Here is a 17,242-nt window from a genome sequence, read left to right as displayed (position 1 = left end):
CATTCAACAGGACTTTCATTTTATCTGCCTGTAAGCAAGTGAGTAAGTAAGTTTAATATACAGCACATTTAAAATCAGCGAGAACTGTCCCAAGTGCTGTACAGTGTCAACAAGACTAAAATTAAACAATCAAATGGTCATGTGCAAGTAGAAAAAAACACACAAACCTGTAGACCCGCAGAGAGTTGCTGGGGAGTTGAAAGCTAGTCGTCTTCCAGCCATTGTATTCCGCAAACCAGGGCAGTTTTCACAGCATGGGACTCTGTCTGCCTTTCTGTCTGCCTTTCTGCCGCCAGATCTGCTCTTTAAACTTTTTGTTTACACTGCACGACACAATGTTTCTCATACGTGATTGAACGAGAGCTTATGCGAGCCGTTAAGCTCCACCAATCATATGCGTATACGTCATTACACGGAATACTCGCGAGACAACCTCCCGTCCTTTTGCTATTTAACGTTGTCTGACCACAGCTGGCAATTTGCACTGTTTTGACACAAAAATGGACTCTGCAAGGACAAAGAAAAGACCTCGGCGATATTGTGACCATTGTGACACCGAATTAAGCCATACACAATAAAACACTGAGCGCACTACTGCACATTATGTATACAGGCCAGATTTCTATATTTTTATTTCTATATTTCTATTTTATTTAAGAAACCTTTTAGAATATTGTTGTTGCATGCTTATTTTATCTTTATCTTATCTTTATTATTATACATTTGGACATCCAGTGCGGGCAACAAAGAAAAGAATTTCTTTGTTCAGGGAAACACGTTTCTAACTGCACACATGACAATAAACCTTTGAATCCTTGAATCCTTGAATTTTGCCCACAAAAAGCGGTATTACAAAAGAGCTGTTTGGGAGAAAAAAAAACAGATATGCATCACCTGTCACCAGCAGACAGCGTGCACCTCTTCTTTTTCAAGACAACACAGCAACAAACTTGGCTGGAGTTGGAGGTGATAGTGAACGTGTAGAAACAGGCCTGCCCACCCCCCACCTCACCTCACCCCACCCCACTTGAAAATGACTGTGGCAGCTCCTGACCTGATCACTGGCATTTACATATTAAAGGCTCTCCTAAGTAGGGGAGGGGAGGGGGGCATGGGGGAGCAGTTGCCAGGTCAATTTGCGACAACTTGGGCCAAGTTTTCACTTTTACCACCGCAAATGCAGGGGCTCAACGTATGCGGACATGTAAGGGGCCACATACATCCACAAATCCCTCTTTTCATGCAGTGTGTCTTAGTAGTTGTTCAGTAAATAATGACAGTATAATATGTTTTGTTGTTTATCTGAGGCTGGATTTACGGAGCTTTAACATCTGATATGTAAACCCTTAGCACTGAAAGAGGGTTTGCTTTCTCAGGGACTCTGGGCTCTTGAGTTGAGCATTCATCCCACCAGGCACTAAAACACTGGATCACATGTTTCTCAGGATAAGAGGTGTGGACATTTAGGCATCTGCTTACAATTTTTAGAATTGCAAGTGGAGCATACAAGGTCAACTGGGGTAATTTGATTTTATAGTCAAACCTGTTGCCAGATTTGAGTGCAGTCAGTTTTCTTAGCACCAAACCCGTCCTGCTGCCTTTTGTTTTCTTTACAGGAAATCAGTCCTCATTCAAAACACTGTCAGTTTCAATAAGGGGACCCTCGTCAAAACAAACAGCAATCGCCAAGGGTTTCGTACAACAACTGGAACGCATCGAGTTAAAAATGTTTCTGCATCATTGATTGAACAAAGGGAGGGGTTGATGTCTGAGCCCGGCAAAAAAAAAAGTCAGCCCTTTGAAAGTGTGTGGCTCTAGGCACACGGATCGAGTTCAGCAGGGCAGGAAAAGAATCATTATGCTCGGTGGAACAGCAAAGTGCTCTCCAACCTTTTCCAATGAGCCCGAGCACACAGTGAGAAGGGTTAACTCAACACCAGCAGCTCACACCCACAAAGCAGCCACACTCACAAAGCAGCCACACTCACAAAGCAGCCACACTAGAAGAATCAGGAAACTGAAAAAACAGAAATATATATACATATATATGTATATAAATTCAAATTTGTTAGCATGCAAACGATCTGCTCAGCATTCCAGAAGAGGCGCAGTTCATCTCTAATGTTTCACCAGATGGAAAAGTTCAGAGGGTAAGGGTACCCTACCCTTCAGATGGGAACACATCAGCTCTTCTCTACAGGGCTCTAACCCTCATTAGCAAACTTCAGGAGTAGAAATTCCATTTCTCAATCAGAATTAAATTCATCCCGGCTGAATCTCACATGAAATCTATCATTGTGACAAACTTTTGTGAGGATCCGTAAAGTTTCAAATATCACAGGTTGTCCCTTTAAGCTTCAAACTGAAAGGGATAAATGGGTCCCTGGCATCAGTTTTCAGTGTGTGGGGCTTTTCTGGTGACCCACAGGGAATCAGCTCTCTCCTCTCTCTGCAGCTGGACATGATGCATCGACTGTGCCAACGGTAAAGGGCGATAAGAAAATGCAACTCTATGGTGATATGCATGATGTCATCAGATATGTGGCCCAGATGGATTGCTGCAATTCTTTGTGACAACTGGAAAAGGCTTGGAAATGTGGTTTGTTTGTGTGGAGGGGGCGTGGTGCATCAGCTGCAGGAGAGAGGTGTGGAAAGAGCTCAGGGAAGCAGCACCAGAGGAGTGATTAGTGCACCAGTATCCATTTGTCTAATCACTCCTCTTTTAGAAACAGTAGCGTGCTGGACCTGGGAGGGAAGAGAGCAGAGCCAACGGTTGTGGAGTCGGCAGCACGAATCCGGGAGGGAGAAGGCCTGCCAACAACTCCACCTAAAAAGATACCGTATAAATAAATATTATTATCAAACAAGACTAAATCTCAAGCATCCTTGCTAACAGAACCCACGGTGGCATCAGAGTCATCACATTTGGCACCCAACGGGATTCAGCGGGGTTGAGATGACAGAACCGCAACAACCTCTGACGATGCCGGCCCAGATGCTAGCAGAGGTCGCAGCGATGAATCGCGACCAGGCGGTCCTCGGCAAACAACAGCTGGCCGCACTCCAGGAGCAATCAGAGCGTCAGACCCAGCTGCTGGAGGCGATGGTGGCCCAAGCTGGAACAGATTCACCGACTCCCTCGCTCCCTGGAGTCGCACTACATAAAATGTCACCGACAGACGACCCACAGTCCTTCTTGGACATGTTCGAGGCAACGGCGGCGGCGTGCAGATGGCCGGAGGCAGAATGGGCGGTGCGCCTGCTTCCCCTCCAGTCAGGAGACGCCCAAACGGCGGCGCTGGGCCTTCCAGCTCGCTCTCGGGGACAGTACGCCGACGTCAGGAGAGCCGTACTGGATCACCTGGGGTACTCATCAGAAGACCACCGCCGTCGTTTCAGCGCGACAAAACTGGGCTCCACTGACTGACCATTCTGCTACGCCCAACAATTAAAGGACGCGGCGACTCGGTGGCGGGAGCCACGGGACTCAAGAGGGGAGAAGAGAATGGTCGAACAGATAATACTGGAACAATTCGTGGAGGGTCTGCCGTGTGGTACGGCAGAGTGGGTGCGCTGCCACCTCCCCACGGAGCTGGCTGACGCGATCGCTCTATCGGAGGATCACCTGACCGTCTTTCCCCGGGGTCGGACGCCGGAGGCTCGGCCAGCATTGCTCGGCCGTCCCACACCAGCGCCCCGAAGGAGGCTGTCAGCGCCCAATCCAGTACAAACCGCTCGACCACATCCTCTCCCCCGCACTAACCCTCCCTGTACTCTGTCTCCACCCCAGGTCCCTGCCGCTACAGGTGCTGCTCCCGACCCGCAGAGGGTTCCTCGAATCGGTGATTCGGGTTGTTGTTTGCTTGTATTGCTCCTATCTTCCAGCTCAAAATTAAGTGACAAAGGCCATTTGTGGTCACACGACGAGTGGGTGATGTCGATTATGAGCTTGTGCGATCTGACAGGGGTGGTGCGACACAGATTTACCACCAACTTTTTCTAGGACTTTGCCTAAGAATGGCAGGTTTGATATGGGCCGGTAGTTGTTCAGCACTGTGGCATCAGACTGCTCTTCTTAAGAAGGGGCTTAATGACAGCGGTTTTTAAGGCCTTTGGAAATGTTCCAGTCTGGAGTGAGATGTTGACTAGATGAGCGAGTTGTGGTAACAAACTGCTCAGCACAGACTTTAGGAATCTAGTGGGCAACTCATCAAGGCAGCACGTTGATGAACTCAGACTGCAGATGGTCTCTTCGACTGTTTTGTCAGTAACAGGTGTGAAATGTGTCAGCTCCAGGTGTCCAGCTGGCTGCAGAGTAGTTATTTGTGTTGTGGAAATTATTGCATTTTTAATGCCTTGAACTTTGTCATTAAAGAATATTGCAAACTCATTACACTTGGATGTAGAAATGAGTTCTAAAGGCAGTGAAACTGGAGGGTTTGTTAATCTGTTTACTGTAGCAAACAGGAAACGAGAGTTGTTACTGCAGTTTTTGATGATTTCAGAAAAATAACTCTCCCTTGTTCTACGCAAAGTCTGGTTGAACACACATAGCTTTTCTTTGTAAGTCTCATAATGAACCTGGAGCTTTGACTGCTCTCCGGCACTCCCTTTTCTGTGCCCTGACCGACTCTTCTTTCCTCCATGGCGCCCTTTGCCTACTTTGAACCATTCTAACCTTGACAGGAGCAATGGTATCCAAAACATTTAAGAGACTTGATGTGTAAGAGTTCAACAGATCATCAACATCAGAACACGGGGTGTTCTCAAACCTAATCATTTCCATAAACTGTGTCCCTGTTCTGTCATTTATGAGTCTTCCCTGAACAACTGCAGACTAGAGGCCCGCCCACTCCCGCATTGTGCACTCCCGCTCCCGCAAAAAGATAGGATTTTTAGTCCCGTTCCCGCCCGCAATTCCCGCATGATTCAGACGTTCGCGTTACTTCTCACGGAAGTTCTTGTCATTGGCTTGAGGAAAGAAACAAACAGACATAGGCTTTACAGCAATAAGCCTACCCAACATACCTACCAAAATCTACTGTGAATATTAAGAATAATACATTGTACATATGTTATATGCAACTCCTCATATTTCCATTCTTGGAAGTAAAAGTATATATTTTTAGTTAATATGATTTTAAACACAGCGTGATGGAGCCCCACCCCCTACTTTGAGTGGATTTGAGCATAAATATCTAAGCCTACAGCTCACGTTACATTGATTTAAATGCAAACAAGTTGAATGAAAACAATATGTGTTATTAATTACCCTACCTTTTCTAAACCCAGAATGTTGAAAATGTAACATGTAATCCAATTATTATTTAAGTAGGTTAACCATGCCCTGTCCCTCGTCGTTGTGCAATGCGCATCTCCTGAATAAAAGGAGAGATGGATCGTGCTTTTGAAGTTCTTTTAGTTAGGCTTTATTTCTTAGTTTTTTTCAGCAGTAGGAGATCAAAGTCTTGTCTTATGCATTCACCAGTTTCTCTAATAATAATAATAATAATAATAGCCTAATAATAATAGTAATAGTAGTAGTAGTAATACGAGGAAGGGAAGACAGACAGCACGTAATTCCAAGTGGAAATTTTGTATATGTATTGTTCAGCCATACAAAACATTTGGCTAACCCAGCATTTGTACTGTTGTACTGTTGTACTGTTGTTCCTACTGTATAGCCTATGTGATAGACATAAATTAATAATTTATAGCTTTTATATTAAACACGTTTTTAGTTAGCGGGACTGCAGCTTATCACCGCTCCCGCACTGGGCACTCCCCCTCCTGCCCGCGCCCGCAATGAGCTTTCAAAATGTGTCCCACGCCGCACTGCTTTGCGTTGGGTCCCGCGACGCAGGGCTCTACTGCAGACCCAGCTGCTGGTTTGGGTATAACAGACAGGTCGAAGAAAACACAGAAATGATCAGATAAAGCAACATCGACGACATCCACGTTTGAAATAACAACACCCCTTGAAATGAGCACATCTAGAGTGTACTCAGCCCTCTGTTGTGGGTGGGCTCAGTCACATGCTGAGTTAGACCAAACATTTCAAGGACAGCAGTGAGCTCTTTAGCTTGCTTGTTATGGGCTACATCCACATGCACATTACAGGCAGTGACCAGTGACGGTGCTAAAAATCAGAATGCAACAGCACACTTAAACAGAACCTCTTTGAATTGTATTGGCTGTGCAGGAGTTTCAGAAGTTATGGAAGGACTGCAGACTTTGTGCACGTGGTCTGCATAATTCTCACCTAAATGTTTGCTTCTTTGTACATTTTAGCTCCTTTCAGTACATTTTTCTTTTAGCTGTCATTTCTATACATCCGTTTGAAACTGGAAATTCTATCAAAAAGGTGGATTTGGTCTGAAAATATCCAGTATCATGAATGCTTGAAGACATAAAGCAGACATTCCTTAATAATAACATTAATTAAGGCAGCTCCAGAGGGACATCTGGAAGTTTAAACATCAGGCTGCAGCCACAGGTTTGGCTTCATTGAGCTCATTCACCCCGCTTCACTTTCTGTATACTTAATGACAACTATGTCTGTCCCAATCAGCTCAGTGTTCCTCCACAGTCCATTTGTCAAACTTTATGACAGTTTTAATTGCTGCCACCTGCTGCCTGATTGACCCGTTCAGCAGCCATTTTACTCACATGTGTGGATACATACAAAGAAGTCTATGAGGAGCAACTTCCCTCTGCTGCACTGAGGTCACTTTGGCAAGAAATTAGTTCCAGCCTTGTTACCCCCCAGCCCCCCCTCAGTACTTTATGAGAGCACATACACAATCTCACAGGCAAATACTGTGGAGGAGGAGACGGGCTCATATCAATAAGTCTCAGCTGGAGGAGTCCGATTTAGGGATGGTGGCAAGGACCGGATGAATAAAGACAAAACAGGTTAATAATAATGACCAAATGTGCTGTAGGTCGGCTATGAAACCACCAGAGAGAAAAGACTTTAATAAGGTGTAATTCTTTATTATTGGGCTGTCCCACATATTCTCTGAAATTGTCTTCAGCTGATCCAAAATGCTGCAGCCAGAGTTCTGATGAGATCTAACAGCAGAGATCATATTTCTCCAGTTTTAGCTTCTCTTCATTGGCTCCCTGTTAAATTCAGAATAGAATTTAAGATTCTTCTCCTAACATATAAAGCTCTTAATGACCGAGCTCCATCATATCTTAAAGATCTCATTGTAAGATATTTTCCTAACAGAGCACTTTGTTCCCAAACTGCAGGTTTACTTGAGGTTCCCAGAGTTTCTAAAAGTAGAATGGGAGGCAGAGCCTTCAGTTATCAGGCCCCTCTCTGTGGAACCAGCTGCCAGTTTGGGAGGCAGAGCCTTCAGTTATCAGGCCCCTCTCTGTGGAACCAGCTGCCAGTTTGGGAGGCAGAGCCTTCAGTTATCAGGCCCCTCTCTGTGGAACCAGCTGCCAGTTTGGGAGGCAGAGCCTTCAGTTATCAGGCCCCTCTCTGTGGAACCAGCTGCCAGTTTGGGAGGCAGAGCCTTCAGTTATCAGGCCCCTCTCTGTGGAACCAGCTGCCAGTTTGGGAGGCAGAGCCTTCAGTTATCAGGCCCCTCTCTGTGGAACCAGCTGCCAGTTTGGGAGGCAGAGCCTTCAGTTATCAGGCCCCTCTCTGTGGAACCAGCTGCCAGTTTGAGAGGCAGAGCCTTCAGGAAGCAGACACCATCTCTACCTTTAAGATCAGGCTTAAAACTTTCCTGTCATTATGGGTGGTGGTAGGTTAGGTTTTTAGGTTGGGTTATTTCTTTATTAAATCACTGATAAGTGATTTTAGGGGGGGTTATGTAGGGAGTAGCAGGTAACACTTAACACTGCTCGAGCCACATGTTGTTTAGGCAGTACAGTATTTTTCTTAAGGGTGACATATTATGCCCATTTTAAAGATTTGAATTTTCTGATGTAAAATTTAGCTAAATTCTTCGGTCAAAATACCTTTTGGCTAAAGCACCGTGGCCCTTCCCTGACCCCTGTTTCAACACCTCTAATATGAAGAATCTCTTTAGAGCAAGTGCTCAACCCCGCCCACACCCCACCCTTCTGGTGAGGTCAGCAGCAGAAATTAATAGTAATTAACTGTGATGGACCAAGCCGGAGATGCACACAGCGTAACTCGTAGTAATGCATGTGTACCGTTAATTACTGCGTTTAAACACTTTGGATATATTAACCTCATTAAACCGTTGTACTGGGAGACCTCCATCTTTATCAGAAACATGCCGATGATGTAACGTTAGCACAGCGAGAGTGAGGAGAGGACCGGTCTTGTGTTGGGAACACACCTTATCCACACAGCTGCAGGTTGATGAGTTACAGAACGGAACCGTTCAGCTAGAAAGCTTCAGCTAACAAAGTAATGTGGGAACAATGATGTTCATCTTTAAGAAAGGAACAGCAATAACTCCTTAGAAGCTGGTGTACGTCACCTTCATTAGCTAAGCTGTTCGCGTTAGCTGCTGCTAAAGGAGAAAATAACTCAATAAATAAACCAGGAGGAGTTATTTCTCAGATGCTTCCATTTCCCTGCTCTGAAGTTCAGGCTCTGAGAGTTGGAACAGATCCCTCTTTGTGGCTCAGTTTCTTCAGTCCAGCGTTGAACTGGACCAAGTTGTTCAAACAGTGGGATGAAAAGTGGCTGCTGCACATCCACAGTCTGTAGCTAACTCTGCTGGAGCATTAGCCTCAGAGTTTATCCACAGTCTTTAGCTAACTCTGCTGGAGCATTAGCCTCAGATAGAGTTTATCCACAGTCTTTAGCTAACTCTGCTGGAACATTAGCCTCAGATAGAATTTATCCACAGTCTTTAGCTAACTCTGCTGGAACATTAGCCTCAGAGTTCATCCACAGTCTGTAGCTAACTCTGCTGGAACATTAGCCTCAGAGTTTATCCACAGTCTTTAGCTAACTGTGCTGGAACATTAGCCTCAGAGTTTATCCACAGTCTTTAGCTAACTCTGCTGGAACATTAGCCTCAGAGTTTATCCACAGTCTTTAGCTAACTCTGCTGGAACATTAGCCTCAGAGTTTATCCACAGTCTTTAGCTAACTCTGCTGGAACATTAGCCTCAGATAGAATTTATCCACAGTCTTTAGCTAACTCTGCTGGAACATTAGCCTCAGAGTTCATCCACAGTCTGTAGCTAACTCTGCTGGAACATTAGCCTCAGAGTTTATCCACAGTCTTTAGCTAACTCTGCTGGAACATTAGCCTCAGAGTTTATCCACAGTCTTTAGCTAACTCTGCTGGAACATTAGCCTCAGAGTTTATCCACAGTCTTTAGCTAACTCTGCTGGAACATTAGCCTCAGATAGAGTTTATCCACAGTCTTTAGCTAACTCTGCTGGAACATTAGCCTCAGATAGAGTTTATCCACTGGGCTCTGATATCCTCTGAGGCTGCTGCTGGATGGAAGATGCATGCTCCTCAGTGCAGCTGACAGCAGAACATTTCCACCAGAAGCTGGCTTCATCTAACCTGACTCAAGTCATCTGGCTGCGTTCACCAACTACACACGGGAGCGTTCCCTTTCCTAACACAACCATCTGAGGAGCCTGGGAGTCATATGTGTTTCGTCCGATTAGAAAATAATGAGAGCCAATCATTAATCGCTGGGTGGGACTTTGGATGAATGGGCGGCGTTATGGCCGCGTTATGGACGCCCATTCATGCTCCAGAGGGCGGGAGTCAGGTAAGCTCTGAGCTACGTCACGGGTTGAGTCATTGGGAGTGGCTGAAGTGGCGTGTCAGTCAAGATGACGGACAGATTCTTCATCCAATCACATGCACGAGTTTTAGAAAAAATAGCCCCATTTGAAATCATGTCGGTTGTGGGCTCGTCCCAGATGGTATGCGAATACCAGAGGGCGGGAGTCAGGTAAGGCTTCATCCATCCAGCAGGGTGGATGTGAGTGGGCGGGGCTTAGCAGAGGAGGCGGAGTCAACTTAAGGAGTGACGTACTTTAGAAATGAAAATCGGAACGACTTGTAAAATGAGGAACTTTCAGACCAAGGGGAACTTAAAAAAAAATACCAGTGGAAGTTTTCCACCTGCTGGTGACTTCAGACATCCTAATATGTCCTCCTAAGAACAGATTTTACATAATATGCCCTCTTTAATGAATAAAAATTATCAATACTTCGCTTTAGCTTTAGTTACCAATGACAAGCATGTCTCACTCTTGGAAAACAGCCTACAGGTCGCAGTTTCAAAAGTACACACATCAGTCTAAAAGAATCTCAAAGCCAGTCGGAGGTGGAGACTTGCCTTCTCTGACCTTGATATTCTTCTTCTGTGACCAAGGGCGTCAGTTTGGTTTTAGAAGTGGTGGGGACAAAAAACGTAATGCATTCTATGCCCCCCACGGACCACCCACCATCCAGCACATTAAAAAGTAACGCATTCTAGATCTATTCCAGCGTCATGTTTAATAAGCTGCCCTTTTTTTGATGAACACATACAGAGTTTATAAATGATATCCTTTAATTTCATGTTTCCATATCATTATGATCTGAAATTATGTATTTATTCATGAATTAATTACTGTTAATTAATTACGCTACTGTACTGTTTGTAAGAAAGAACAGTGAAAATGATCTGAACAACAGAAAAAGGGGAAAAGTGCAACTGCAACTGCAGTTGTTAGTCCGGACAGACTATCAAAACAAACACAGACTTCGGCCAACGGGCCCTATAACTAAGCAGAAACCTGTAGTGTGTGGGGCTCCTCATTCCTCCTCATTGAGCCTCTCACTACCACCTTTCCATCAACTACATTTGACACTGAGCATATACAGAATGATATTTTCAGGAGTTGCTAAAAAAAACAAGCAAATAACTAGCTTAACCTTTCCTTGGATAACCTAATACTAAAATGCTAACGCTGCACACGGAGACTTCATAGCCACCATGGCAAATTATATTCATAATATTACACATAACAAATATTTTACACACATTTCACACACAGACAATATTTCAGATGATTTCTATGGATCGTATATGGTTTGCTTATCATTACAAAACATGAATGTGCAAGGCTATTGAGTAGCCTACTGATAAAAATAAAACGTTAGACAATTTACCTTGATAACTGTGTATATACTAGTCTCCACAAAGAACTTGTACCCTTTCCTCAGCCTGGACTGTGGTGTTGGTGAGTGTGACTCCACGATCCTGTATATCCTCTAAAGTTATCCTTGGAAGAACCACCAGCGAAGTTGCGAAGAAACGCTGCATTTTTGTTTGTGTAGAAGTAGCGCTAAATGAGTTTCGCCGGGAAAGCGGTTTACCCGGGGTCCGTTTCACAAAGCAGGTTCAACATACTCTGAGTCTAATCCTGAACTCTGAGTTGCTCTACTCTGAGATAGAAAACCCTTAGTTTTCGGTTCCAGAAACGCTGATTTGAGTGAGTTTAGTCAACTCTGAGTAGGACCTTGAGTTTAGCGCGTGCGCCACAACTTTAAAAAGCCAGCATCAAAGCAAGCCCCGATTCGACGAGTCACCATGGCAACGGGGAAGAGGAGGGGCTACGTTTTTCACCAACCTCGAATTGGAAATCTTAATGCGCTCATACGGCTAGTTTCAACACGTTTTTAGAAATAAGTGCAACACCGCTGCAGCAGCAAAAGTGTAAGTTTAAATGTAGTCCTTTGCAATCACAATTATATTACAGGGAAACTGCTTGAATGGTAACCCATTCATTTATTTCATTTAGGTGCAATCCCGCGGGGGAGAAGCGCACTCTGCATCAGTTTAAGATTAAATATAAAAACATTGTTCAAACAGGTGAGACCTCGGCATGGAGGTACCTCATTCTGATCATGTTTTACACTGTAAAGTAAATAGGCAATGCAAGGCAAGGCATCTATTTATATAGCGCATTTCATACTACAGGCAACTCAATGTGCTATGTTTAAATATTAAGTGGCTATTTGACTGTGCAGTTATTTTATTCCCAACATAATGCTGTTTTCACACACATAAACTATGTCTTCTCATCTATATCATGTTCTGTTAAATAATTAAGCTTATTTAAACTAACACAGACTTCTACTGAGCCAACAGAAAGGCAGATGCCCGTAAAACGGGTGGTGCCCAGCACCGCCACCTCTAACGGAAGGCCAGTGGCTGAGGGAATCCCTGGAGGGAGTCCACCCCCGAGACACGAGTGTCTTTATAAAATATAATAGGCCTTTTTTAAGCCTATTCATACAAATATTTATTTGTCTTTTTTTCTATTGTCCCAAAAAAATTCTGATGGTGCCGCTCAAAAAGATAATTATCTGGAAATGCAAAAATCTATGCGCGGTCTGATAACCATCTCCTGAGGAATATTTATTTCTCTGTGCAGTAATGCTGCTCCTTCATCCACGGGATCGTTGTCAAAAGTGCATGTTGGTGGAAACAGTCGTCTCCTGCTGTGCCTAAAGGACTTATAGAAGTAGAAGAACTCGCTCTGCTGACTGAATGAATGAGGAAATCAAATGCCGTGTGTGGCTGAAAGAGGGCGGAGACAGAGAGAAACTCAAGGTTTCTTGAGTAAAAGTTTCCCTCATTTCAGGGCTAATCAACTCAGAGTTTTCACTAAACCTGCTTCGTGAAATGGACCTCTGGTGTGACGTCATTGGAATGCACCGACTCCGCTGTCATTTTACAACTTCACGTTTCTACAGTGGCTCACAGTCGGCAAATCAAACGACTAAATACCAAATTGGGGTTTTCACATGTTCGTGCGCGCCTATCGCATGATTTACACTCGACGATTTCGGTTGAGTATGTGGGGATTTTTTTTCGGTCGCATCAGAGCACATTTTTAAAAGTCGTGGGGACAAAATTCAAATCATAAATAGTGGTGGGGACATGTCCCCACCGTCCCCCCCGTAATCAACGCCTATGTCTGTGACTGTTGGGTAAAAAAAAGTGGGGATAAAATATAACAGACCCATTTAATGTTACGTAGGGGCACCAGTGCGACCAAGGAAAAAAATCCGCTGCACTCAACACATTGTTGGGCACAAATGTGCTTGCTCTTCTGAGCTCCGTTGCTGAAAAGGTGTTTTTGGGTGGCAAATGGCATTGTGTAAGGCCAGAACTATACTTGTTTTATTGAAGGATAGATGTGATTATCATGGCTGCACATCCTCAAAACACAACATCCTCAAAACACAACATGTTTGCAAGCTGCAATATGTAGGTGACCAGTAGGGGCAGTGTAAGGCCAAATTTAATTGGTTGTGGGGTCATAGGGTCGCTAAGCAGGAAGAGAGGCAGAAAGTTTTGTAGAGAAAGTCCGCAATTATCCAAATCATTTCGATGCATCTCTGCCACTGCACCGGGACAAATATGTTTATGAAAATATCTGGAGAGCGATCAGTAACATTTAAATATTCTAACATGGTGCATGGAAGAAAGTGTTGGAGAAACAGAGCAGTGCAGATGATGGGTTTGTTCCAGCCCGAGTTACCCAGTGTGGCCCTTTGTGGAATCCTCTGGAAACAGGCATAGTGCACTGGCAAGTATGCAAACATTTCCCCCGATGGAGCATGGTACTTAACGTGTGACTAAAAAGCTTTTTGTACTGTGCAAACTCTACCAATCCAACCCAAAGCTTTGCTTATCTTCTTGGTTACTAAACTTCATAGATATTTTCCATATAATTACTTCCCTTATGTATAAAACATTAACCAGACTCAGAAACTTTAGTTACCCTTCCAGCAGGTCCATGGTAGAAGTGACGACCTCTGAATACAGCAGGGTGTGTCCCAGGTGTTGGGTCTTCAGGTTATTGCAGTAGGTCTCTATACTGAACTGTGGCCGGTCTTCAGACTCGGTGGAGTCTGTGGTCAGGGCCAGGTGGCCCTCAGGCAGCAGAGCACCAGAATGGAGTTCAGAGGAAGACACAAGCCTGAAGGACGCCTTGGGGAATGTAAGATCAGCATTTTGATCTGCTCGTGCCTGTAGCCACTTCAAGAAGCTGGACTTGGCTTCCTAGTTGGAACAGAGACCAACAAGAGACATGTGGAATTATGCTTTGTACAAATATACTGAGTAAGTCTTTCTGACTGAAAACTCATCTCAGATGACCTATACTGCTCATCAAACCCTGTCAGAGGATGACCAAGCAAAACAATAAAAAATGTCCAATAGGATCTCAGCTCTTACTTTCATGAACAGCAGAGGAAGTTTCACCATTGCCCTAACAGACATGGCTTAGTGTTTCTTATGAATTTAATTTTCATCAGCAACACACCAGTACCGAGGGTCTATGTTAATATGTTTTTGTTGCTTTGTCGAGGTCCTTTTAACATTTAGATATTGTTCAACCAGTCAATGTGACACATTTCAGCCTTCAGCAAAGGGTTTCAGAAGAAGTTTTTCCATGCACCTAATCACATAAACTCAACTGGTGGCAGAGCTCTTCTGCCTATGAGTGAACTGGGATTTAGGGTCTTGCCAATGTACACCAACATGAGGATTAAATCGACTGACCACGGGAAACCCTTTCTGTCAGCTTAAGATGAAAATGTGACCGATTCTCCGGGTGCTATTAGACTTGGTGACATCAGTCTGACTGGGTCAGACTTAGTAATGATCTCACATTCAACACAGCACAGGTGTAAACGGCTGCAGTCACAATAACAGAAAGATGGAGGAGGGTTCATTTGGCTTCTGATCGGCTGTTTGGAGGATTTAATCACATGAAGTAAAACATAACCACTGAGGACTAGATTGTACCTCACTTGATATACAGTATAATTCCTCACAAATAGTAAATATTGTGTAAAAACCCTGGCCCCTTTTGTCACTTTCACAGACTGAATGAAGAATGACGAACATTAGCAAAAGTGACTAATGTGTGAATGACTGAGTGTCTGAAAGGGGCTTTAAATTCAAGAGGAAATGCACAACGTTTTATCAATTTATCCATCCATCCACTTTCTTCCAGTAATCTGGGTGTGGATCAGGAGAACAACAGTCTAAGAAGAGACCTCTCCAGGGTGGGATGAGATATTCAACTCCCATCTTCTGCCACCAGGTGGTGATCAGCTCAACTCCTCTTTTCACATGAGTGTCCAAGACATATGGATGCAGGTCTAACCCCTAACCCAAAATCAATCATCAATCTGTGACCTAGGGTGCCCTGGTATCAGGTGCACTTATGGACACCCTTATGGGCAAACCCTGAGAAGCATAGATTCCAACAATAGTACACCACCCTGCTTCAGACTGGGTAGGCATGTTTCTCCCAAATACATCCCTCCAGGTTTCACTGTTGTTGCCCACATGAGCCCTGAATGAAGTTCCCAGGGGGCGCACTTTTCAGAAGGCAAGGCAGTTCCCAGGGGGCGCACTTTTCAGAAGGCAAGGCAGTTCCCAGGGGGCGCACTTTTCGCAAGGCAAGGCAGTTCCCAGGGGGCGCACTTTTCGCAAGGCAAGGCAGTTCCCAGGGGGCGCACTTTTCGCAAGGCAAGGCAGTTCCCAGGGGGCGCACTTTTCGCAAGGCAAGGCAGTTCCCAGGGGGCGCACTTTTCGCAAGGCAAGGCAGTTCCCAGGGGGCGCACTTTTCGCAAGGCAAGGCAGTTCCCAGGGGGCGCACTTTTCGCAAGGCAAGGCAGTTCCCAGGGGGCGCACTTTTCGCAAGGCAAGGCAAGGCAAGGCAAGGCAAGGCAAGGCAAGGCAAGGCAAGGCAAGGCAAGGCAAGGCAAAAGGCAAGGCAAGGCATTTTTATTTATATAGCGCATTTCATACTACAGGCAACTCAATGTGCTTACCCAACCCAGAGACTCCAAGAAGGCTGGGTACTCCAAACTGTCATTAGGCAAATCAGCCCCATCAACAGTCAGACCCCTAATCCCAACCCTAACAGGTGCTACAAAGTAAGCCAACCCCTGCCCGTCTCCGGTCACCCAGGGCAACTCCAGGGTGGAGATGAAGTCCAGACTCTGCTGCGTGTCGAGGTGAGCCAGTATCTCTTTGTCTCCTTCCTCAGCAGTGAAGTGACGTTCCATATCCCATAAACCAATTTCAGCAGCAGGAGAGCGGACCGCCAAGGCCCCCTGACTGTCACCCAATCCACAAAGCCCCCCTCCGGCAGGTGGTATACGCACTTACCCGGGATGTTTTTTGGAAACAGATACCGGTCAGTGACTACACTGGAGAGCCATGAGCTGTAATTTATGATGGAAAATGATCAGACCAAAGCCAGATAGCTCTCCAAAACTTGGTTCAAATTAGATAACAAAACCACAAAAAATAGATATTTCACCGCTTTTTCTGAAGATTAGTCAAGAAGTTGTCCGAAACCAGCTTCACACAGTCCACAGAAATGTTGCTCTCTGTATCTGATACTTCCCACTATGAGTTAACACGCATGCCTCCAATATGTTGTGAGTTAAAAATGTAGTTTTGCTGTTGATTCTTTCACATTTTGGCCTGGTGCCTGACAGGCCAGGGGGGCCTGTTTGATGGCCACGTCTGGCCCATGTATTTGAAACACAAGAACATTTAAAGTTAACCATGTAAACGGCACATATTCAATCTTTCAATGCCTGTAAAAACCGAAGAGGCCGTTGTTACAGCCCTGATCACATCTTTTTTTGTTTGAATGTCTATCTTCAGGTCTCCTTGTGACTGGCTGTCCCCATAGATTTGGCCCTGTGACCCTCAGATGCTGGTTGGCTCCTGGTGCATGCCCCGCTGTTTAAAAAGACCAAGTGGTCCAGTTGACAGCTCTTGGCTGGAGCTTTCCATGTCCACTCTGAGTCTCCAGACTTGTACTTGTACAACACAACTGTGTGTATATAGTTTATCTTGCCAATTTGTGGCCAATTTCTGTGTTTGTTAGGTTGAGGAGTTCCGTTTAGTTTTTTTTGTTTTATTTTCACACAGGGTTTAATAACCACTTTTTTATGGAGGAAATAGTTATTTTTGTTTGCAGTATAACATCTCTCTGACTCTACGATAAGAACCGTGGTACTGAACAAACTTAAAATACACTAAATCAAGAAGTCTGATGGCTGTGAACACAGGGAGTAGAGGCATTCCCAGTCAGAGCTGCCTAACCCTAACCCTAACCCATCCACAGGATGGATGGTGCTCCAGACCTCACGGTGACCCAACTGGGAGTTACATGGTCAATGCACACAGCAGTCTAATAGGCTGCAGCAGTACTAATAATGGGAAAGTTTTGCATCACAGT

At 44.8% G+C, this 17,242-nt stretch overlaps 1 protein-coding gene across 2 annotated transcripts in view; it reads right to left on the bottom strand.

The window, feature by feature from the left end:
• The window catches only part of hlcs (holocarboxylase synthetase (biotin-(proprionyl-CoA-carboxylase (ATP-hydrolysing)) ligase)), a 65,287-nt gene that overhangs the window by 14,622 nt on the left and 33,423 nt on the right, over positions 1–17,242 (bottom strand). For both annotated transcript variants that reach the window (XM_075487051.1, XM_075487052.1), the window contains one exon: positions 13,751–14,031. In XM_075487051.1, coding sequence (XP_075343166.1) covers positions 13,751–14,031 — 281 coding nt within the window. The remainder of the gene's footprint in view (positions 1–13,750; positions 14,032–17,242) is intronic.

Source organism: Odontesthes bonariensis, chromosome 16 (assembly GCF_027942865.1).
Source record: "Odontesthes bonariensis isolate fOdoBon6 chromosome 16, fOdoBon6.hap1, whole genome shotgun sequence".
NCBI lineage: Eukaryota > Metazoa > Chordata > Actinopteri > Atheriniformes > Atherinopsidae > Odontesthes > Odontesthes bonariensis.
This window is presented reverse-complemented; position numbering and strand designations above follow the sequence as displayed.